Source organism: Nycticebus coucang, chromosome 9, assembly GCF_027406575.1.
Source record: "Nycticebus coucang isolate mNycCou1 chromosome 9, mNycCou1.pri, whole genome shotgun sequence".
Lineage (NCBI taxonomy): Eukaryota > Metazoa > Chordata > Mammalia > Primates > Lorisidae > Nycticebus > Nycticebus coucang.
This window is the reverse complement of record NC_069788.1, coordinates 75,706,653-75,729,755: the sequence shown is the minus strand read 5'-3', so window position 1 is coordinate 75,729,755 and position 23,103 is coordinate 75,706,653. Positions and strand designations below refer to the sequence as shown.

General features: G+C 38.6%; 1 protein-coding gene across 9 annotated transcripts in view; it reads left to right on the top strand.

Annotated features, from left to right (window-relative positions):
• The first annotated feature begins 707 nt into the window (after window positions 1–707).
• The window catches only part of PRPF4B (pre-mRNA processing factor 4B), a 42,571-nt gene continuing 20,175 nt past the window's right edge, over window positions 708–23,103 (top strand). For all 9 annotated transcript variants that reach the window (XR_008382394.1, XR_008382393.1, XR_008382398.1 and 6 more), the window contains exons 1-5: window positions 708–972; window positions 10,895–12,091; window positions 15,886–16,059; window positions 20,228–20,383; window positions 21,901–21,982. Coding sequence is in view for 3 of the 9 variants with exons in the window: in XM_053601926.1 (XP_053457901.1) it covers window positions 827–972; window positions 10,895–12,091; window positions 15,886–16,059; window positions 20,228–20,383; window positions 21,901–21,982 (1,755 nt within the window). In the remaining 6 variants the exon portion in view is untranslated. The remainder of the gene's footprint in view (window positions 973–10,894; window positions 12,092–15,885; window positions 16,060–20,227; window positions 20,384–21,900; window positions 21,983–23,103) is intronic.

Genomic DNA, 23,103 nt, shown 5'->3' with positions numbered 1-23,103 from the left:
AATTCCTGAATCATGTTACCCCTGGATGATGCAAAAGTTGAAGATTGTTAAAAGATTTCAAATAAATGTATAATATAGTCCCATATTAAAAGACATTTACGGGCGGCGCCTGTGGCTCAGTCCATAGGGCGCCAGCCCCATATACCGAGGGTGGCGGGTTCAAACCCGGCCCCGGCCAAACTGCAACCAAAAAAAAATAGCTGGGCGTTGTGGCGGGCGCCTGTAGTCCCAGCTACTCGGGAGGCTGAGGCAAGAGAATCGCTTAAGCCCAGGAGTTGGAGGTTGCTGTGAGCTGTGTGAGGCCACGGCACTCTACCAAGGGCCATAAAGTGAGACTCTGTCTCTACAAAAAAAAAAAAAAAGACATTTACGTTTGAGGTACTGCCTCAACTTTCCAGTATCCTTAAATGCCCTTCTACACACCTAATGCCACTTCTTTCGAGCTATCTAGCGAGGTGGTTAAGCATTCACTATGTCTCTAACACTGTCCAGGTGCAAAATCATCATCTTGTTTGCTCTAATTTAAGAAAATTTTAGCCAACTTCTGGTCCCCATGGCGAACTAATAGTTCTCAGAATTGCACACGCGATACCGGTAGCTCACACTCCATTTGCCCCTCCTCCAGCCGGTTCCCAGGATTAGACAACCGATTGTAGCATTAAGCAGATATCTCAAGCCGGACAAATCATTTATCCTGAGTAGGCACCACCCCCATCTCCCCGGAAGTTGCGTCACGACGCTCTGCGCTCTGTCCCCGGATGTAGGGTTTTGTATCCGGATTCTTAGCGCGGACTCAGAACTTCGCTTTTCCCTACGCTGTTAGCACATGCGCGACAGCTCTTTTCCCTCTTCCTTCGCTTCCACTAGCTTCCACCGTCCGGGGAGCCGCCGCCACCGCCGCCACCGCCGCGGAGGAGTCAGGAAGTTCAAGATGGCCGCCACGGAGACTCAGTCGCTGCGGGAACAGGCAGAGTAAGTAGTCTCTGTGAGTGGCCTGGGGGGTCGGAGGCCGGGCACTGCCGAGTTGGAAACGGCGGAGACCTGCATTGGCGGGCGAGAAAGTTCAGGCCTAACGGCAAGAGCCAAAGTTTGCCTTTCTCCGCTCCATACGTTGTGGGGCGGTAGGTGTGGGAACGGGCGGGGGCGGCCTTCGAGCTTCGCTCCCCCAGAGGCCGCGGCTGTTAGGGTGAAGGCGGCTGAGGCCTGCCGCGCGTCGTTGCCCCGGGAGGCGTGGGCGCGAGCGGCCTCTACAGGTCCATTGCGCGTGGCGGCTGCCGCGGCAGTAAGGTCGCGCCTTCCTGTTCCTCCCTCGGAGACTGAGCGGCGCTCCCTGGCCGCAGCACTTAGTGGCATCGATGCTGGGGACACGAGGGTCGTTGGTAGCAGGTAGGGCAAGCATGAAGTCTGTCTAGTGCAGAGTCACCCCCTCCCCCAGCCGTCCTGGTGCTACTAGTGTCCTCTTTAAGACATGAAAGTAAAGAGGTGAAGGGGTGGTAGGGTCACACTCTTGGACCATCCCATAGCTAAACTGTAGCCGGTGGGATATTTCCATCTTCTCATCTGATAATCTTAACTCTAGCAATCATCCGCTGTTTTATTTTTTCTTCTTTCTCCCCTGCCTATTGGCACTTTATTTACCAACTTGCAAACTTGAGGCAAAGTAAAATAGAGTTTGGGGCCTGGCATTTTTTTGCCTGCGTTTATAGTCCTTTACAAGTAGAAGTGGGAATTGTTAGCTACTGCCTAACCACTGTACATCTATAATTATAAGCTAATGTAAGACTCCGTGCGGCCAAATAGAAACATACTTGCATATGCTGCAAGGATTAACCGTTGCTTAACTAAAAGCATTTTGTTTTTCGTGTTTATGCTAGGAAAACCCAAATTAGATTTAAAGACGGAATGGGTTTTAAAAGAATATTCTTCTAGTAACCGTTTTTTGCAACTGCACTAATTTGTTTCTAGCCATCTTATATAGTCTCCCAGCAACTTGTGTCTGAGAGATAGGAGAAATCTTTGACACCAGACAACCTGCACTTCATTGTTGTGCATCCAACTCTGGGCTCCTTATTAATCTGCCTGGTTCAGTTAGGGAGAGAATTATACCAAGTTTTTCATTAAGGGCTTTTTAATGCTACTTTTTATTTTCACAGTTTGACTTAGCAGCGAACCAATGGATTCTAAAGTTTGAAGCTGAATTTAGCCTCTTATTGTTTCTCCCCAAGTTCACTGGGTGCCAGTTACAGTATTTATGCCAACACAGTACAAATTTAATTGCTGTACAACTAAAGTTTTTACTAATCTGAAAAGTTCTGTAGTATTGTGTCCACTTGTTTTAAGGATGGTTTAGATACATTTTGAGTGGTCGTCAGCCATATTTTATTCACATGCTTTATTCAAATAATACCAGATTTATAATAAAATATATATGTATTTAGGCCCCTGCAGTGTAAATAATTGTGACAATGTTTAACTTTCTGTCCCCTCCCATACAACATTTAGTGTAAATGGAATATTTGGTTTGTATGTGTCCCACTCACTAATTTGAAGTTTGATGTGAAAGCAAATACTATGCACACTGCTTAGAATGAGTGCCAAAATGTAGTGTGTCTAAACAGTTCTTTAGAGGATATCCAGTAGTTTACAGTTACATGAAGTTTATTCAAAATAAGAAAATGTAGAAGAATAAATACAGAAAGTGGTGGTTTTTTTGAGACAGTCTTGTGTCGCCCTTGGTAGAGTGTTATGGTGTCACAGCTCACGACAACCTCTAACTCTTGGGCTTAAGCGATTCTTTTGCCTTCCCTCCCAAGTAGCTGGGACTACAGGTGTCCACCACAATGCCTGGCTGTTTTTTGGTTGTAGTTGTCATTGTTTGGCAGGCCCCGGCTGGGTCAAACTCATCAGCTCTTGTGTATGTAGCTAGCGCCCTAGCTGCTGAGTTATAGGTGGCCCGCCCAGAAAGCGGTTTTTAAGTTTCTCAAAGGCTTTACATCTTGTACATCTACCCCATAGAGGTAAATTCTGTTATTTTTCTGTATTTTAGAGATGATGAAATTGAAGCACAGAGAAATTAAGTAACTTGCCCAAGGTTATAGTAAGTGACAGACACATTTAAACTCAGGCAGTCTTGATTCTGAAACATTGCTGCTAAATGTTGTGCTGTCTGGCTTCCCACTATACATTACAACCTCTTTTTAAATTGCCTTTAAAGTTTGAAATCATTTTTTATTTCTTTAGACTGTCCCTAAAAGAATAATTTTTTGATGTGACATCTCTAATTTGTTAAAACTTAATTTCCCTATCCCGATTTACAAAAGATGTGGCCAGAGGGGAAGTTTGTTGTAATACTAGTCTTTTGACTCATTATAATTTTTACATGTATGTTAATTCTGTGTTGACGGTATTTTAAAGCCAGATGTGGCAACATGTGCCTGTAGCTTGAGTTCAGGAGTTAGACTGCACTCTGAACAACAAAGTGAAACCTTGTCTTTTAAAAAAAGTACGGTGAAGAAGCAGTGGCTTTCTTTTTTTTTTTGTAGAGACAGAGTTTCACTTTATTGCCCTTAGTAGAGTGCCGTGGCGTCACACAGCTCACAGAAACCTCCAACTCCTGGGCTTAGGCGATTCTCCTGCCTCAGCCTCCCAAGTAGCTGGGACTACAGGCGCCCGCCACAACGCCCGGCTATTTTTTGGTTGCAGTTTGGCCGGGGCTGGGTTTGAACCCGCCACCCTCCGTATATGGGGCCGGCACCCTGCTCTCACTTAGCTCTTCACTAAAAAAAAGTTTTGAGAATTGTCTAACTTGAAAACTATTTCATTGGTACAAAAACTTGAATTAAGCAGTTCACTGTGTCTCCAAAGCATAAATTGAATGTCTCCCAAGCAAGATTATTCTTTGGAAAAATATTTGAAAGAGGAAGTTAAAATGACACCAGTGGTTGGTGATTGATCACTTTATCATTTTAAAGTTGTTTATGGTTATTTTTATTGTGCCAGATGCCCTAAGACCTAAGTTGTTTGAGGATAAAACTTTAAAAAGCAAATGAATAAATACTATTAAGCACCCATATTGTCTGTGCTTCTAAAAGGATGGTTAACTAGTACTCAGTAGATTCTCTATAAATGTTTGTTTTATGACAAATGTGTTATAGACCAGGTTGGTTTACACATCCACTTGCTTAATGTGTAATGTTAAATTGTAACGTGTAAATGTTAAAGTGTATATTTATATATGGAATTTATATACGCTATATTTATTGTCAATATAAACAATCTAAGAAGACCATTGAGTTTCTTTCTCTTTTTTTTTTTTTTTTTTTAGTTTCTTAATAAGAAAACTTTTCCTAAAGCTCTAAAACAGTTGTTCTCAACCTTCCTAATGCTGCGGCCCTTTAATATAGTTCCTGTGGGTCGCAACCCACAGGTTGAGAACCACTGATTTAGCTGCTTTAGCACAAGTTTCACTGTATGTAACATGGCATACAGTTGAGTCATGCTTTAAGTTTTCCTGACTTACCTAGTGGAACTTCAGTTGTTATTTTCTATGAAATTTTCTTTGAGAGATGAACCAAGGCCAGTGACGGTCTGCTATATGCCTAGACCTACTGAAAGAACTCTTAGTAAACTCTTAGTTTAAGGATTAGAGTTTATTAAGGTTAATCCTGGTTGGCCCTAAGAAACTTAATAGCATTTTTACCAGGGACTATTCATCATTCCTTGAGATAATATTCATTAAATTACAATAGAAATGGGGCACTCATGGGCATGACCCTTGTACGTAACACTAGGCATCATAATGTTCTGATCCCCAGAAGCTCTAGGAGCTACACTTTTTTTTTTTTTTTTTTTTAAACTAAGTTGCTTCCTGTATGGGTAAACTCTTAAGAATTTTGAGTGAAATTCCTCTAAGACTTTCATAAATTGTTAGAAAGCATTAGAAAAGATAAGGATTCAAAAAGCAGACTTCTTCAGAGGGAGAGTTAATTTAGGGTATTGTGCATTCAATAAATATGTGTGTGCCTATTATGTGTGCACTGTGAAGCACTGGGGATAGAACTGAGTAGAGATATAATGAAGCAAAAGCAAAATCTTTACAAGTATTGAGTCTGTAGTACATAGTATAAACGAGCTTTAGTCTAATGAATGCAGCTTTTATAGATTATTCTGACTGTATACATCATTTCATTGACAAGTAAAATACTGAGTACCTATTATAGGTTAAATAATCTTCTATGCCCTAGAGCTAGAGCAATGAGCTAAACAGATAAAAGTCTCCTTTCATAGTGCTTACATTGCAATAGGGGGAGATAAACAAGAATTATATCAGGTGTTGGCGATTGCTATAGAGAAGAATTTTAAGCACAGAAGGGGAATATGTGTGTGATGGGGTGGGAGTTATACTTAAAGTGGATTGACTGGGACAACTTGACTGAGAAAGTGACATTTGAGCAAAGCGCTAAGGTAGGCCAAAGGAACTGGCAGTGCATGTAACTGGGGAAAGCATTTCCAACCGGAGAAACAGCAACTGTAAGTGCCAAGCCTCTGTGATGTGAGTATATCTGTTGTTCAAGGAAGGTGGTGTGTTCGATGTGCGATGAGTAGATTAAAAAGGGAGTGAGGGATGTGGCTGGAGCAGGATGAGTATGTAGAGAAGAATAGGTTCAAAGAGTTGGAAGAGGTTGGACAGGTAAGTATAGGGCCTTTTAAGGATTTTAATTTTTGCTTTGAATAAGGAGGAAGCAATACTCTAGTTTCATGAAGCACAGTGACATAGCATCATATCACATTGTAAAACCATCTTCAGTCAAATGGGAGAGCTGTTGACTAACTTTATCAGCCTTCTAACTGGCTTAAACCCATAAACCTACTTGTACCTCAAAGTCTCATCTGTCAAATAGGGAGACAGCATTTCTTGAGCACTTATTGTGGGAGCCATTTATAGTGTGAACTCATCTAATTATCATAATAAACCTATAATTTGTCAGTATTATGTTCCCAGTTTTTACATTTGGGGAAACTGAGGCACAGAGGAGCGACTTTCCTGGGGTTACAATAGCTTTCTCATGTTGAAGGCAGCATTTGAACCAGGTAGTTTGACTCCAAGTGCTCTTTGATAGTATTCCTCAAAATAACTTTTTTTTTTTTTGTTACTGTTGTTTTTTTAACTATTATTTGGGTTTTTTTATGTTGCATCTATTACCATGCCATAAGTTTTTGTTTCGTCTGTGCTACCTTGTCTTCTGGTTTAGGAACAATGTGTACCTTTTTTTTTTTTTGTAGAGACAGAGTTTCACTTTATCGGCCTAGGTAGAGTGCCATGGCGCCACACAGCTCACAGCAACCTCCAACTCCTGGGCTTAGGCGATTCTCTTGCCTCAGCCTCCTGAGGAGCTGGGACTACAGGCGCCTGCCACAATGCCCAGCTAATTTTTTGTTGCAGTTTGGCTGGGGCTGGGTTTGAACCCGCCACCCTCAGTATATGGGGCTGGCACCCTACCCACTGAGCCACAGGTGCCGCCCAACAATAATTTGTACCTTTTCAGTAAGGATCATCCCAATGTGACAGGGGGAACTCAGGTATGGCTTAATGCAACCATGAGCTCTGTAAGTTTGGCGATTGCATCTTGGGTGCTTTGTTCAGTGCCCACATTGTACACACTGTTTCTTTAAAGTGACCTCCTTCAGATACTTGGTGGCTTTTCATGTATGTATACCTTTGATGGCCTGGGGAGTTTATGTGTATTCTTAAAGTGAACATGAAGATTTGAATCTCTTGACTTGCATGACTTTGTGGAGTTTCTGAGTGAAGTGAATAGCAAGCCATTTTCACAGATCACCTCAGGCCCTTTTGAGGAAGAGTAAAATAACATTCTTAATATCAGCCCTGTCAGCTCCACAGGGTTGTTGTGAATAAATATATTTATCCAGCGTATATACAATAATAGCAGCTTATGGGAAGGGCACTTTGTCTGTGCTAGGCACTGTCATAGCATTTAACATCAGTTCACCCATGTAAGCTTCAAAATACCCTTTCAGGTAGATACTATTTTATTCATTTTGTAGATGAAATGCCTGAAGACTGGGCATCTTATAAACTTGCCAAGGCCACATAACTAGTTAAATAATAGAACCAGGCAGTGTGGGTCTAGAGAGTGCTAACTGCTCAACTATCCTTTGTCTTAAGGACAGTTACGTAGTTTGAGTTTCAGCATTAATTAATGACTAGAATTTCAAACTTTTTATGTGTATAAAACCTAAGTTTTATAAACCTAGAAACAATTCTTAATCTTTAAATAGGTTCTTCATACCTAGCTTCATAACTTGAATTATCCTAATTTCTCTTAAAGTTTTTCCCCCGTAAGTCAAAGTTCAGGAGAAAAAGACAAATCTCACCTTCTGTGGAAGGAGGTTTACCTATATGGGGGTATGACCTGTATTAGAAGTAAAGCTGAAATGTCTTTGGATTTTTTTCCTAAATCTGTGTATTTTTTCCCTCCATATAGAGCATTGTTAGTGCCTTTTTTTTTTTTTTTTTGAGACAGCCTCAAGCTGTTGCCCTGAGTAGAGTGCTGTGGCATCACAGCTCACAGCAACCTCCAACTCCTGGCCTCAAGCGAGTCTCCTGTCTCCGCCTCCCATGTAGCTGGGACTACAGGCACGCACCACAACGCCCAGCTACATGGGAGGTTGCAGATGTCATTGTTGTTTGGTGGCCTGGACTAGATTCAAACTCACCAGCTCAGGTGTTATGTGGCTGGTGCCTTAGCCGCTTGAGCCACAGGCGCTGAGCCTGTTGGTGCCTTTTAACAGCAAGATAATACTTTTTCTAAGTCTTTGAGAAATATTAACAATTCAGAGAACTCGAATATACATACTATTTATCCATTAGAGGGGATCTGGACTAAACTAAAATCTGACTTTCACCAGAGAACACAGCTTCCTCTGCCTATCTTTTCAATATTTTTTCCTTTCCCATACTGCATAGTACTAGAAATGGAGGCTGGCAGTTTGACTTCCCAGAATCATAGTTCTTTGAACTTGATGATATAGTGTGGCTTTGTGTCTCTGTTGCCCCTCATCGTTAACGGCTAATAACTTCTCAGTCATGTCACCATTTTTCCTCCCTTTCCCACTGAGTTTGTTAAAGACTAAGATTTTCAGTGAATTTGGTGGTCCAGAGTCTATACCCCAACTACTCCCATTGTTCTCAGAAATGCCAGTGTTGTTATAGACAACTTAACCAGCAGCCTGATCTTTCAGTTTCTGGGCCTCTGACTCCAGTGATCTCTAATGTCTCAACCACTCACTCCCAGAATATAGTGTATCTTATTATCACCTGAAATTGGTCCACTTGGAATTGTAACCTCTGTTAGACCAGTGTCTTTCACAAGTTTGGTACTCTTGCAATGCTAATCTACTTATTTTTTATATAAAACTATGCCTTTTATCACCTTCTTTCTCTACCTGAAATGCCTCTTTCCTCCCTGGCTAATTCCTTACTCATTCTCTAAGACTGTATTATCCAGCTTTTATTTTTTAATCCACTCTCTCTCCTTAATTAATATTTCTCTTCCCCTAAAGTCTCTGCTTAACAGATAGGTTTTTTTTTTTCCTGTGACCACCTACAAAACACCTGCCCTGATGATTTCTCAAAGTAAATGTTCTCATAATATTCTTTTTCTTGTCTTTATCATCACACTTCTCCAGTGTTTTATGACTTTTCCACGGGACTTTTAATTTTTTAAGGAAAGGCAGATACGGGTCTTGAACATCCTTGTTTTCCTGCTACCTAGCTTAATGCCTACATACATTTGGTGATTTTTAGAAAATTTTAAGAAATTGACAAGTTGATTGATGATTTCTTAGCTTGCAAGGAGCTATTTGTAGTATATGGCACAAATTATAAACTTACTAAAAGTATAGGAGGATATAATTTGAAGGCCTGACAAAATAATTCATATCTTCCTTCAAAAATAATATAAAGGCCTGAATATGGATAATTTAAAGTCACCTTTGGTGTCATATTCTAGAATGTGTTGGTTAATTGTGGAGTGAATCTAAAGGGAAAAGTTAAATGTTTCTGAACCACTGTTTAACCTGGGATAATTGAAGACCAGGGGACTGATGTAGTAATTTAGAATCATAAACTTTTTTTTTGTAGAGACAGAGTCTCACTTTATGGCCCTCGGTAGAGGGCCATGGCTTCACACAGCTCACAGCAACCTCCAACTCCTGGGCTTAAGCGATTCTCTTGCCTCAGCCTCCCGAGCAGCTGGGACTACAGGCGCCCGCCACAACGCCCAGTTATTTTTTGGTTGCAGTTTGGCCGGGGCCGGGTTCAAACCCGCCACCCTCGGCATATGGGGCCGGCGCCTTACCGACTGAGCCACAGGTGCCGCCCAGAATCATAAACTTTTTAACTCGGTGTAACGCCACTTAAACATAGCACACCTTTTAATGATTTTTGCATAGCACCTATTAATTTGAGCATATTTGGGGAAACTAATTTCTTACTTGAAATTCAAAAAGATTAAATAACTTCCTGAAAAAATACTGGGTTGAGCCATACAAAGTTGCTAGTATTAGACTGTTGACCTGCAGAAGGCCCTTCCATGTTCAGCCTGATGTTGGTTGATTGCTCAGTGGCATCTACAGGCCAATAGTCCTAACTCCTGCCTGATTCTCTTTAAAGTTTTAATCTTTGGGGATATGTTTATACTGTCAATTGACACCATGTATGTACATTGTGTGCATTGACTGAGTGCTTATTTGGGAGATGGCTCAATATTAGCTTGAGAGATTTTTTTAAGATGGTAAGGTGAAATCTCAAAACACATGACCTGCAAGGTTTATTGTAGAAACGTCAAGTTTGCTGGATTTCAAGTAGAGGAAATCAGTTTACCAGTGTGTTAATGTTAATATGCTTTATGAAAAAAAGCATATTGAGACTGGGTATAGTGACTCATGCCTGTAATTCCAGCACTTTGGGAGAATGAAGTGGAAGAATCACTTGAAGGCCAGGAGTTTAAGACCAACTGGGCAACATAGGAAGACCCTATATCTACAAAAATCTTTTCAAAAAATTAGCCAACAATGGTAATTGTATACCTGTGGTTTCAGCTCCTTGGAAGTCTGAGGTGGGAGGATCACTTGATCCCAGGTGTTATGAGCTATGATCGGGCCACTGCACTGCAGGCTGGGCGAGAAAGTGAGATTCTGTCTCTTTGGGAAAAAAAAAGCAGTGCCTGTGGCTCAGTGAGTAGGGCGCTAGCCCCATATACCAAGGGTGGCAGGTTTGAAACCAGCCCTAGGTAAACTGCAACAAAAAAATAGCTGGGCATTGTGGCGGACACCTGTAGTCTCAGCTACTTGGGAGGCTGAGGCAAGAGAATTGCCTCAACCCAAGAGATGGAGGTTGCTATGAGCTGTGATGCCACCACACTCTACCGAGGGCGACAAAATAAGTCTCTAAAAAAAAAAAAAAAGGAAAGAAAGTTTTTTAATTGTTTTAAAGTATGTGTGAGAAATGCTGGCTTAAAAATCAAGTTCCTGGGTGACAGTTTTAACTAAATCAGTATTAACGAGGTTCTACTGTATCCAGTTTGGATTCTTTTTCTATTAATTGTAATTTTTTAAATCTCACCCTATTAAGTATCCTCTAGTGCTTTTGGTACGTGAGTTCAACTGTTGGAACCACGTTAAAGTTATATCGTCATCTAACTTAGGTTTTGCTGTACATCTTCTTTGAGATAAATGTCTAAAGCTCTTCTGAAAATCTTCTAGTGATTAACTTCACTTATTGCATTGAGATGTATCTTATCATTACTTGTATTTTGCAACTCTTTGAATGCTTAAGTAATGTAATTTTAAAATGTGTTTAATACATATACAGGGTGGAAGATGCTGATAATTCTGAAAAGAGTATAAATGAAGAAAATGGAGAGGTATCAGAAGACCAATCTCAGAATAAACACAGTCGTCACAAAAAAAAGAAGCATAAACACAGAAGTAAACATAAGAAACATAAACATTCCTCAGAAGAGGACAAAGATAAAAAACATAAACATAAGCATAAGCATAAGAAACACAAAAGAAAAGAAGTTATTGATGCTTCTGACAAAGAAGGCTTGTCTCCAGCAAAAAGAACTAAACTTGATGATTTAGCTTTGCTAGAAGACTTGGAAAAACAGAGAGCCTTGATTAAAGCTGAACTTGATAATGAGTTAATGGAAGGAAAGGTCCAGTCTGGAATGGGGCTCATTTTACAAGGTTATGAGTCTGGCTCTGAAGAAGAGGGGGAGATTCATGAAAAGACAAGAAATGGAAATAGGTCTAGTACTAGATCTTCAAGTACAAAGGGGAAACTTGAACTTGTGGACAATAAAAATACTACAAAAAAACGAAGTAAAAGCAGATCCAAAGAACGGACTAGACACCGGTCTGATAAAAAGAAAAGTAAGGGAGGTATTGAAATAATTAAAGAGAAAACTACTAGGAGCAAGTCAAAAGAGAGGAAAAAGTCTAAAAGCCCATCCAAAAGAAGTAAGTCTCAAGATCAAGCAAGAAAATCAAAATCTCCTATCCTTAGAAGGCGCTCTCAAGAGAAAATTGGAAAGACTAGATCACCTCCTGATGATAAGGTTAAAGTTGAAGATAAAATCAAGACAAAAGATAGGAAAAAATCCCCAATTATAAATGAAAGAAGTCGGGATCGAGGTAAAAAGTCTGGATCCCCAATTGACTTAAGAGGTAAATCCAAAGACAGACGATCACGGTCCAAAGAGAGAAAATCAAAACGGTCTGAAACTGATAAAGAAAAGAAACCAATTAAATCTCCCTCTAAAGATGCTTCATCTGGGAAAGAAAACAGGTCCCCCAGTAGAAGACCTGGTCGTAGTCCTAAAAGAAGAAGTTTGTCTCCAAAACAACGTGATAAATCAAGAAGAAGTAGATCTCCACTTTTAAACGATAGAAGATCTAAGCAGAGCAAATCACCCTCTCGAACAGTGTCACCTGGTAGGAGGGCCAAGAGCCGATCCTTAGAAAGAAAACGAAGAGAACCAGAGAGGAGACGACTTTCTTCTCCAAGGTAACTTGTTTATAATGTGTTAATTTTCTTTTAATAATACAAATATACACCAGATTTTAAAAGGAAAGTTGAACTTGAGGACAAGTACAAGTAATGTTTTTACTTCCTTTGTAATTGAGTATAATGTTAAGTATAATCTAGTCCATTAACTATACTTTTGTCAGTAGATACTTTGACTATCTACTAACAATGCTATGCTTGATGGTAGTCACCCCTGCCGGTTCTTGAGTTAATTTAGTATCTAATTTGCTAAATCATTCTTTCAAGTCTAAGTAATTTGGCTCAGGAGTCAGGGCGGGTGCAGAGAAAATGACCACTCCTCTAACTTGGAAAAGGGGGAGGAAAAATCAGATTTTGTAATTGTGAGCAGTTTATTATTCCCTTACATTTGGATGATTTTGAATTTTAACAATATAAAATGAAACTGTAACAACCTTTTTGGCCCCCAAAATATAATTAAACTTAAAATGGAAAATTTTTTTGTTTAATTATGTTATTTTTGTGGAACACAATTTGTGTGTGTGTGTTATAGCGGAAGCATACCTGTGGCTAGGCAATTTATGAAGAAGAGAGGTTTGTTTGGCTTATGGTTCTGCAGACTGTACATTTACTTCTGGCCAGGGTCTCAGGGGCTTCCAATCAGGGGAAGCAGGCATGTCACATGGTGAGAAGGAAGAAGAGAGGGAGAAGGTGGTGCCAGGCTCCTTGAAACAGCTGTAATAAAGAGAGAACTTCTTTATTATCTTCCTCATTATCCCTTTATCAAGCCATTCATAAGGGATCTGTCCCATGGCCCAAACATCTACCTAGCCATGCTTCCAAGCCTGGGGATCAAATTCAACATGACATTTGGAGGGGCCAAACATCCCAAACACATATTCATGTAATCTTATTGTTGAGAAAAGTATCTGAAGTTTAGGAAGAATGGTGCAAGAAATGATTTGATTTTATACCATTTTTAATGATAGTTCACATTTGAATAATACAGTCTATCAGAGTTCTTTTTTCACAAATCCTCATGTGATTGTCTTACCTCACAAGGTGAAGGGCTCTTACACATAATTTATAAATGAGGGAATAGAGAACTTACATAATTTACCTGGGATCATAGAACTAAATTATATGGGGAGTTGTTTAGACCAGTCTACACTGCTTGAAATTTGATTTTTTTCAATAATTAAGTATTATGAAATTGAAAGTTAAGATTGCTTATTAAAAGGAATGTTGGCCTAGGCACAGTGGCTCAAACCTGTGATTACAGTACTTTGTTTGGGAGGCTGAGCTGGGAAGATTGCTTAAGGTCAGGAATTTGAGACCAGCTTGGACAACATGGCAAGACTCCATTTCTACGTAAGTGTAGGAAAAGGTGGGTAAAGTGGCCTGTGCCTGTAATCCTACCTACTCAGGAGACTGAGGTGGAAGATTGATTGAGCCAGGAGTTGAAGGCTACAGCGAACTATGATTGGGCCACCGTACTCCAGCCTGGACAACAGAATGAGACCATGTCTCTTTAAAAAACAAAAGGAGAATATTGGCTTATGCTATGAAAAGGTATCATGAATTCTTAGCTATTTACTATATTCATATTAATGTTTTCCATATGTGGTTTTAAATTGGTTTTGAAGATTAAATCATATTCTGAAGAGAAATTTTAAAGAATGTTTGCAACGTGTTCTAAGAGAGACTTTTGATTACTTCTAAGTGGCAATATAGTGAAATAACCCCCTTTTTCTTTAGCTTTCTACATTAAGGCAGTTGTTAGTTATTCCGTTACCTAAAGTGTTTCTTAATTATTCTGGTAGTCTTTCAGTTTCCTTTTAATTGAAGACCAAATTCTGAGGAGTTTATTAACTAGAGCTGAGTATTTTGAACAAATTCTTTTTTTAATTATAGAAGTGATACATACGAATTAAAAAGAAATCCAAATAATGTAGAAATCTGTATATTAGCTCACCCTATTCCCCTGCTGTTCTAGCTCTTTTTCTGTGCATGTACATTTGTATGAAAGTAAGGGCTTTTTTTTTTTTTTTTTTGACATAAATGGAGTTATGCTGTTCATTTTCACAAACAGCTCATTGTTTCCATGAAACACTTCTACGACAGTACATACACTTTTACATTCTTTGTAATAGTAGCATGGTATTTCAGTGTAGATATGTTATAATTATTCTTTTGTTGAAACTGAAAATTTAGATTGGTTCCAGTTTTTCACTAATATATGCAAAGATGTTCATGGGTTATATATAAGGTTTGTTTATAGAGTAGATTCATAGAAGTAAACTTGTAAAGTCTCAGAGTATGTACATTTACATTTTGGAAAGTTACTGCCGAATTTCCATCCAGAAAAGTTAGACCAATTTGTACTTCCCTGACTGTGTGGGCTGTCCTTTTCCCTAGATCTTTATTACTAAGATACTATATAGTATCATTTTGTTATTCTTTAATTAAAAAAAAAACTAATCTAAATTTCTCAGATCACTGGTGAAATTGAATGTTCTTATTTTCATTGCATTGAAGCATGTAACACTCCATTCATTCTACACTCGTTTACTTTCTCCATTTATATTTTTTAACCACTCTTTGAGACACTATGTTTATATAAACAGATGATATATAAATAAAAGAATTTTCTCAGATGGCCCTGCCAAGAAATAATGATATAGATTTGAGTCAAAGTCTATCTTACTTAATTTGGCTGGTTTAGAGAAAGATTCTTTTAGGTTCTAAACATTGTGTTAAAAAATGCCAGGTTATATATATATATATATATATATATATATATTTTTTTTTTTTTTTTTTTTGGCCGGGGCTGGGTTTGAACCCGCCACCTCCGGCATATGGGACCGGCGCCCTACTCACTGAGCCACAGGCGCCACCCCAGGTTATATTTTTATCTTTTATTAAATGGGGAAAATAATATACTGATGTTTAGTTGTGGAGACAAACCTACTTATAGTCTGACTTTTCAGATTGAATAGTTCTGTTCAAATCTGGAATAACACTAGGAAATGTTCAAAACCTATTTTAAAAAATTAAGTTGTAGAAAGACCTGTTACTAAACACGTAAGAGTAAATCATGTTGAAAGACACTTGGGAAATGGGTGTTGCAGAGTTGGTTTTTGAGTAGGAGGGACTGAGATATTTAGTTCTAATATTAATGTTGATTGTAAGATGCTGTAATACTTAATTGACATTAAAAACGAATTTTTTTTTAGAGTAACAAGGAGAAATTTTATTTAAGAGCAAAGAGAAAGCTTAGAGCACTTCCAAAGAAAGTTGGAAATAGGTCCCTTTTTTAGCAGAGAGACCAAAAATGAAATTCTTGTGGTTTTTTTTTTTTTTTTTTTTGGCCGGGGCTGGTTTTGAACCCGCCACCTCTGGCGTATGGGACCTGCGCCCTACTCCTTGAGCCACAGGCGCCACCCCAAAAATGAAATTCTTAATTGCAGAAATGTCAAAATGTGTAAGAAAAAAGTCCTAGTATTGGGGAAATGGACTACTAGTTACTGGGTAAATTTTATTTGCGTTAATTTGAAACTAGAATCAGTACTTTAACAACATGAATAACCTTCAATAATTCTTCAAATTATAACACCAGAAGAAGTAAGACTTTTTATTGTGTGCTTACTGTGACACATTGTCATTGTGTTCATCTGAATTTTTTGTTAAAAAACACATTCACCAGTGTTTATTTTCTTTAGGTGGATGTGCCTTCCAGATGTTCTTTACACGTACACAACAAATTCATTTAGTTTAATTTATTTTTTTATTAATTTGCATTTGTTCCCCTTAAGAACACGACCTCGAGATGATATCCTCAGTAGACGTGAAAGATCAAAAGATGCCAGCCCCATCAGTAGGTGGTCTCCAACTCGAAGAAGAAGTAGATCTCCCATAAGAAGGAGGTCTCGTTCCCCACTCAGACGTAGCAGGTCTCCAAGAAGAAGAAGCAGGTCTCCTCGAAGAAGGTAAAGATAGATTACATATGTTATCCTTTTGATTCATTAAACTCTGAATGCTTTTGCAACTCCAATGAGCTCAGTTGGTAGGTTTTCTTTAGACTATTTTTCTCTGAAAAATTGTAGCTGTAGTCCCATAGTTTCCTTTTACCCCAGGATGTATAATTCCATATTCTTTTTTTTTTGTAGAGACAGAGTCTCACTGTACCGCCCTCGGGTAGAGTGCCGTGGCCTCACACGGCTCATAGCAACCTCTAACTCTGGGGCTTACGCGATTCTCCTGCCTCAGCCTCCGGAGCAGCTGGGACTACAGGCGCCCGCCACAACGCCCGGCTATTTTTTGTTGCACTTTGGCCGGGGCTGGGTTTGAACCCGCCACCCTCGGTATATGGGGCCGGCGCCCTACTCACTGAGCCACAGGCGCCGCCCTAATTCCATATTCTTATATTTTTCTTTTATATAGTTTTTCCTTCAAATTTAAACAAATCCTTGCTCATTAAAAATGCAATTAAACTAATCTTTTAAAAGTAAGAGATTAAATACTAAATGAGCAAGGCTTGGGGATAGATCCCTAGGATAGATCATAGAGATAGTAAATCAGTTTCCTGCCACTTTGTAAGACTCTCATATCCCAAATATTGATACTTATTGAGGACTCTGGGGCAAAAACCTATTTAATTCACCATAGAAACACATTTTATCTGAAGCACACGTAGTTTAGTAGTTGGTTAATCCAGAAGATTTTTAAAGCTGGGAATCATTTTTAAAAATCACATATACATTAAATATTTTAACTTTAAAACATAAATGGACATTTATTTGCCAATTTTTTTTAAGATTTTAATTGAAGTAATACATGAATGTAGTTTTAAAAGATAGCAAAGGCTTATACTATGGTCATCTTTACATATCTCTGAGAAGTTTTGTATGTGGTAGTCCTAGAAATGGAAATGTATGAAGTAAGAGTACTTTGGACAACGAGAGCTTTTTTAGTACTGCTCCTCACCCGTTTCTGTTTTGCCTAATTTCATCACTTTTTTTTATTTTTCCAGAGTCAGTAAAATTTTTATGAACATTTGCGTATTGTCATTACTGAGCAAATAGGGGAAGAAGGAAGGTAGGACTTTCTCCTGAGACTTCTAGTGTTCTGGCTCCAAATTGATCTCTAGGGACTATTCATATATGTATCTTTATGAGGTTGCTGTCCCTTCACCATCTTTTTGGTACTCCCTTCTTTTCTCTCTTGCTGTGTGAATCCATTTTCTATGTCCAGTACTCCCTTGTTGGTTAACACATCTCCAGTAGCTTCCTGAGGAAATCACATGCAAAGGACATTGGTGTGGGAGGAGGGGGGGCTTATATCTCTAAAAAATGCTTTTTTTCTCACTCTGTGGAAAGAATAGAATCCTGGGTTGAAATCATTTTTCCTTGAGAATTTTGAAATTGTTTCACTGATTTCTAGTTTCTAATACTGCTATTTGAGATGTCCTGTTATGATTCCTGAGCATTTTTAAAGGATTACTACTTTCCGATCTCTTCTTCTTTTTAATAAATGTCCTGTGTTCTGACATTTTACTATAATGTACCTTGGTGTGTGGCTCTTTTTGTCCTATTTTGATTTATTTATTTATTTTTTATTGTTAAATCATAGCTGTGTACATTTGTGCAATCAAGGGGTACAATGTGCCGGTTTCATATACAATCTGAAATATTCTCATCAAACTGTTCAACGTAGCCTTCATGGCATTTTCTTAGTTATTGTATGTAGACATTTGTATTCTGCATTTAGTAGGTTTCGCCTGTACCCATTCTAAGATGCACCATAGGTGTGGCCCCACCCATTACCCTCCCTCCACCCTGTTTTTATACTATTTTGCCTGCTGCTGCATAGGCCCCTTATATCAGGAAGATTATGGCTTTCTCTTTTGAGAATATTTTCTCTCTCTCTCTTTTTTTTTTTTTTTTTTTTGGCTTCTTCCTCATTGCTTCTCTCTTTTCCTCTCTCACCAGATTGGGCCATCTATATTCTTTTTTTTCCTTTCATTTTTTTTCATTTTGTTGTACATTCAGTCTAGGCAATTTTACTCATTCTGCCTTCTCTCACCCTTCTTTTTTTTTTTTTTTTTTTGTAGAGACAGAGTCTCACTTTATGGCCCTCGGTAGAGTGCCGTGGCCTCACACAGCTCACAGCAACCTCCAACTCCTGGGCTTAAGCGATTCTCTTGCCTCAGCCTCCCGAGTAGCTGGGACTACAGGCGCCCGCCACAATGCCCAGCTATTTTTTGGTTGCAGTTTGGCCGGGGCCGGGTTTGAACTCACCACCCTCGGTATATGGGGCCGGCGCCTTACCGACTGAGCCACAGGCGCTGCCCTTCTCTCACCCTTCTAGTGATTATTTTAATTTATGTGTTTAAATTTCTGTGTTCATAGGTTTTTATTACAAGACCTTGTTTTCTTTTTATTTTGGTTTTTATTCATGTTTTCTGGAAATAACATTCTTTATGTCACCCATGATACTGAGTTCATTTTGTGAGATTTTTATTCTTTATAGCTTTGTTCTCTATTCCTTGTTTCTTCCTAGATTCCTTTTTGACTTATTTACCTTTTCATTTGAAAACTTTCTTCAAACAGTTGGATCCTTCATTTCTGCCTATTCTGATTTAATGTTTAGGCACTGAGAGAGCTGAAGGACAGCTTTCATCCACTGTGACAGAATAGAACTTGTCACTAGTGCATATCACTTCAAAGTAATTACGTAGAGATTTGGGGCTACCACTGACTATGGATCTTTCCTCTTAGACTAGAAAGTTTTCAATAATCCTCTCTTCTCTTGTTGGGGAAGCATATAGACCTGGCTGCCAGTAGACTTCTGGTCCTTCATAATGTAAATGTCCCCTTAATCCCTCTAATTTTGGTACAGTACTTCCTAGCATCTGGTGCCAGTTTTTATAACAACCAACACTTCTTTAAAAAGTAAATTGTATGTGTTCTGCTAGGGCGTGAAAGGAGTGGTTGACATTTTCCATTGAGTTGGGGAAGAAAACATAAGTCTAGCAGTTTCTAAAGGCTTTCAGTCAGTTCTGACTTCTACCTCACACTCCCATCTTTCACAGAATAGAGTAACTGCAATTCCTGAGGCTTCTGGGGGTATTTGAACATACACTGACTTAGTTCTGTTTTACCTTATCCATATTGGACTAGCATTCAGCTTTATTTGATCTCTTACTACTCTTCCATTCAATTTGCATATTTCAAGATTTTGTTGGCATCTGTGCTATCATCTCTCTTTACATTCTCTTTGCCTGAGGATTTTTTTTACATGTTTTTTACCTATACTTTTGATAAGCTTTCTTTAAGTCAAGTTTATTGAAAAATAACTTACATAAAATTCTTTTTGGTGTGAAGTGTTACGAATCTTGATAGACTATGAGTCACATAGTCGTCACAGTCCAGGTAGAGAACATTTCCACTCACCCCACGGTTCCCCCATACTCCTTTGAAGTCATCTCTCCCTTGACTCCAGCATCTTTCTGTATACTGCAACCTTGATGCTGTAAGAATACAAAGAAACAATAGGTATTGATTCCCATAGAGCACACAGTTAAATGCATATTTGTGGGAAACATTTTTTAGTTTAAAATTAGGTAAACCCTGTAGCTCTGTTTTTGTTGTCTTCAGCATCACCTAATAAGCTGATTGTCTCACTTTTTCTAACATTGTTATTTAAAATTTTTAAGTAACTTTTTTTTTTTTTTTTTTGAGACAGTTTCACTATGTCACCCTCAGTAGAGTACCGTGGCATTACAGTTCACAGTAACCAGTAACCTCAAACTCTTGGGCTTAAGTGATTCTCTTGCCTCAGCCTCCCAAGTAGCTGGGACGATTGGTGCCTGCCACAACATCTGGCTATTTTATTGTTGCAGTTGCAGTTGTTTAGCAGGCCCCAGCCGGGTTTAAACCTGCCTGCTTTGGTGTATGTGGCTGGCGCCCTAATCACTGAGCTACGGGCACTGAGCATTAAATTACGTTTTTAGAATAGATTATTTTTTTAAGGGTTTAGGCTCTATACCTGAATCGAGCAGAAAGTCAAGTTCTCATATATCCCACTCTCCCACACATGCCTTCCCCCAGTTTAATTGGTGTTTTAAAAAATGTGTATCTGTCCCTTTTTAAATAGGGACAGAAGTCGGAGGAGCAGATCACGCTTGAGAAGGCGGTCTCGATCACGGGGTGGTCGTAGACGCAGGAGCAGAAGCAAAATAAAGGAGGATAAATTTAAAGGAAGTCTTTCTGAAGGAATGAAAGTTGAGCAGGAATCTTCATCTGATGATAAGTAAGAATAGAACTTTTCTATAACTTAATGCTTCCAGTTTAGACAAGTCCTATTTGACTCGAAAGATTTTAAATAATTTCCACTTGAATATTGGTCCTGAATTTAAAAGTTAATCTTTTGTGCGCATTGTGTAGATTATGTGCCATGGGTAATGGTTTTCTGAATTTAGGGGTTTCAGCTTTAGCTAGGGTGACTCTTGGGCAACTGATGTATTAGTCCTGCCGATAGATTTGGGAGGAAAATAATCTATACAAAGTTTAGATTTTTTGTTTTGTGTCAGATGATACACACTTTAAAATCAAAGCTCTCTGGAAGCAGGTATCTTTGTTACTATATGAAAATGGAGAACTATTTCAGTGTCTTGTGGGGAAATTTTTAAGATGCAGACTTAGTTGTCTAGGTGGAATATCTCAAAAATAAAAAGAACTGATTTAAAGGCAGTGGTTCTCAGGTTATTTGCCTTTCTGGGGACATTTTTAGTTGTCATCTATTGGCTAGAGGCCAGAGATAATGCATCCGACAATGTACAGGATAACCTCCCCCCAAAAGATCTGGCAAACGGTGCTAAGGTTGAGAAACCTTGATTAAAGCTAGGAGATTAAAAAAGTTGAATAGGGAAAGGGTGCTCTTTATATATCTAGTATAGTCACAGTGCAGTTTGCTGATGCTTCTTTTTTTTTTTTTTGAGACGGTGTCTCACTATATTGCTTTGGGTAGAGTGTTGTGGCGTCACAGCAACCTCCAACTCGGGCTTAAGCGATTCTCTTGCCTCAGCCTCCCAAGTAGCTGGGCCTGCAGGCGCCCACCACAATGCGCACATTTTTTTGTTGCAGTTGTTTAGTTGGCCTGGGTGTATGTGGCTGGCGCTGTAACCACTCTGCTACAGGTGCTGAGCCATGCTTATGGTTCTTTAGTAAACATTCAGCAGATAGGATCATAGAAAAGGTTGTACTGGGAGGGATTATAAACATTGCAGAGGGCAGATAGGATCATAGAAAAGGTTGTACTGGGAGGGATTATAAACATTGCAGAGGCCTTTGAGGAATAAATGGTCAGGGGCCATATTTGGAGGTAGAGCCACATTCTTCAGATTATATGCAAATGTTTGCATGTGTATTTTTGATAGGGATAAGGTTGTAGCTTTTCATGAGCTTTCAGAGATTTCTGTTATCCAGAAAAGATAATAATTTACTTATTTGTCCCAACCCTTAGTTTATAGATGAGAAAACTGAAGCCAAATAGATAAAATAACTTTATTAAGGTCATGAAAGAACCATGATGTCATTTAAATTTAGAGATTATTCTTTGGTTCCAAATTTTGGTACCACAAGATAAGTAGAAAACAAAGGGAGGTTAAAGAACTTGCCAGGATTCCAAATCAATTGAGATGTGAGAGTAAAATGGCTTGAGACTTTTGCTTTAACTTAATGATACTTAACATTTTCCAGTCTTTGATATTAAAATGTATAAGAGTTAATGATTTCAGAATCTGGAAAGATTTTTTTTTCCTCTTAAAGCCTTGAAGACTTTGATGTAGAAGAAGAAGATGAAGAAGCCCTAATAGAACAGAGAAGAATCCAAAGGCAGGCAATTGTTCAGGTATGTCATTTTAGTGGAATTTTTATCAGTCTTTTAAAATAATCACTGTTTGAATAAATATTTTTTTACTTTAATGAATAAGTGGCATTAGTAACAGTTTGACAGATCTTTGGAAAAGGAAACTATAAAATTATCTTTGTGAGATTTGAAAATATGGTAGTTTCTTTAGTTAGTAAAACATAGTTATCTTGGTTATACACAGTCTGATACAAACTTTTGTAGGACATGAAAATTTAAAGTTTGCTTTCTTTTTTAAAAGTTAATGAACATAAATGAATATAGGATAAATTAGAGGATTTTGTTTAGTAAAATTAGACCTGTTAGCAGATGAAAAACTATACTTAATGTCAAGTAAAATAATGGCAAATTTTCTAATGTGAATATGACTGTTTAAACATTCGAAAAGAGCTAGATGGTAAAGAAAATTGGGTGGGGAAAGGGTGTTCATAGATCTTGATATAGTCATTTAAAAATAAGTTTTGCTGCCTTGGAAAATTACCACCTCTTCCTTGGATAGAAGACAAAAGGAAAGAACAGCTCTGGCAGCTCAACTAAACATACCTAGAATACCATAAATCAGGTATGTCACATTGGAGTGAAGGAAAGAACTTGAATCACCAGAAAAGAAGTAAGGCAAAACTGAATTCCAAAGGAAGCTTTCTTTTCTGGGGGCACTGGTGAAATTATTGTTATTAAACTGATAGCCCTGATAACTTGGTTGAATCTTCTTTGTTCTTGCCCAGGTCCACAATCCCTTATCTCCAATCCTTGGGGCCAGATGTGCTTCAGAACTCAGAAATTTTTGAATTTTAGAAAGGTAATATGGTGCATCTATGTATATTACTTAGCGCCATCTGGAGCAAACCCGGTAATCAAACTCTTTAGTCTTTCTAGTGAGGCACACTAATAACCACATTGTGGGGGTGGTGGATAAGACACTACATAGCGTCTAGTCAGGTCAAGTTTTGCTACCTGATGAATGTGCACCAAATACAGAAAAACTTCCAGATTTTTGTAAATTTTGAAATTAACACAAGGGATTATGGATCTGGTGCAACCGAGGTATAAACATCTTTGTTTTTGTTCTTGCTTTACATTATTTGACATTTTTGACTTTTCAG